Source organism: Meleagris gallopavo, chromosome Z, assembly GCF_000146605.3.
Source record: "Meleagris gallopavo isolate NT-WF06-2002-E0010 breed Aviagen turkey brand Nicholas breeding stock chromosome Z, Turkey_5.1, whole genome shotgun sequence".
NCBI classification, from domain to species: Eukaryota; Metazoa; Chordata; class Aves; order Galliformes; family Phasianidae; genus Meleagris; species Meleagris gallopavo.
This window is the reverse complement of record NC_015041.2, coordinates 27,104,077-27,105,456: the sequence shown is the minus strand read 5'-3', so window position 1 is coordinate 27,105,456 and position 1,380 is coordinate 27,104,077. Positions and strand designations below refer to the sequence as shown.

At 35.3% G+C, this 1,380-nt stretch overlaps 1 protein-coding gene across 1 annotated transcript in view; it reads left to right on the top strand.

Annotated features, from left to right (window-relative positions):
- Positions 1-575: 575 nt before the first annotated feature.
- The window catches only part of LOC100550569 (receptor-type tyrosine-protein phosphatase delta-like), a 177,211-nt gene continuing 176,406 nt past the window's right edge, over positions 576-1,380 (top strand). Inside the window, exon 1 of the mRNA XM_031557282.1 lies at positions 576-780. Within this exon, the coding sequence (XP_031413142.1) occupies positions 627-780 (154 nt within the window). The 5' untranslated portion in view covers positions 576-626. The remainder of the gene's footprint in view (positions 781-1,380) is intronic.

Sequence of the window (1,380 nt, the reverse complement as noted above, 5' to 3'; positions counted from 1 at the left end):
CCTATTTAGTTGTCTTAATATCTACAAATGAGTTTTGCCTTTTTTTTCTGATTCTCTCTCCGTCTCACTCTGTAGAGGAGTGAACAAACTGTAGCGCAGTGCTTAGTTGCCTGACAGGTTAAGCCACAGCAAGCACAATAGTTAATCTGAATCTTCTAAAACCCCAGCCAAATCCCACACTGCATGTTCACACTTGCTTATGTATTTGTCTTATGTAAAGAAGATTTTTGTTGTTGTTGTTCATAAGCATGCTAATTCAATATTTCACATAAAATAGTAAGGATTCTGACAATCAGAGGAATGTTAGTGTTAGAAAGTAACATAGTGGACATCAGGTTTATGAGCTGCATACAGGATCTAAGGCAATTACATATACTTTATGGGTATAATGTAGCCATTAATTTATGAACTTTCTACTCTGTATCCGCATTTTGATCACTGTAAGTTAAAAAAAATATTCCTGAGTTTTGTTCTTTAACAATTCCTTGCAGTTAGGGGAAGGTTACACAATAATTAGGCTGATGATGGGACTGACTTGAATTCCTACAAAGCGTAGTGTGAAATCCTTTAAATTATACATTACTTTTTCAGAGGACCAAATTCCCCGTGGTTTCCCCACCATTGATATGGGTCCCCAGCTGAAGGTGGTCGAACGAACTCGTACAGCTACCATGTTATGTGCAGCCAGTGGTAATCCTGATCCCGAAATAACTTGGTTCAAAGATTTCTTACCTGTTGACACAAGCAACAACAATGGCCGCATCAAGCAATTACGATCAGGTAGGGTCTTGTTACTGTTTCCACTAATGTGCAGAGTTGTTCTCTCTCACCTTTTTCTTTCTTTTCTTTCTCTTCCTTATTATTTTACTTTTTTATAGGTAATAATTTATCTTCCTCTTCTCTTTTCTATGTTATTGAGTGTGTTGTCCATGTCTGTGATGTTGTCATAGCCTTTTCTAGAGTCTATCTCTGTGTTTTGCAGCTTCTGTTTACTCCACATTGCTCACTGCTGTGACTGTATTTTTGATAATTTTTTTCTTTACTGCTTTTTGCAGTACTTGATGGATCCATTTTCTCCTCTTTCTTTCTTCTTTCCTTTTTATTTTTTTTAACAAATTTATTTCAACATTGGACTTCATTCAGAAATTGCAAGGAGTACCAATGGTTATATTCATCAAAATCAAAAACCTGCATTAGACACTCCAATTAAAAATGTAAAATGTGTTTTGTGCTGTCTTTTCCATGTTTGAATCCACCAAAGATTAGCCAGATTGGACACATCTTCCTTCCTCTCAGACATACATTAAACACAGTACTTTTTCCCATGCACAATTATGCCTTACAAAGAAAACCTAAAATTAAAAAAAAAAAAAAAAAAAA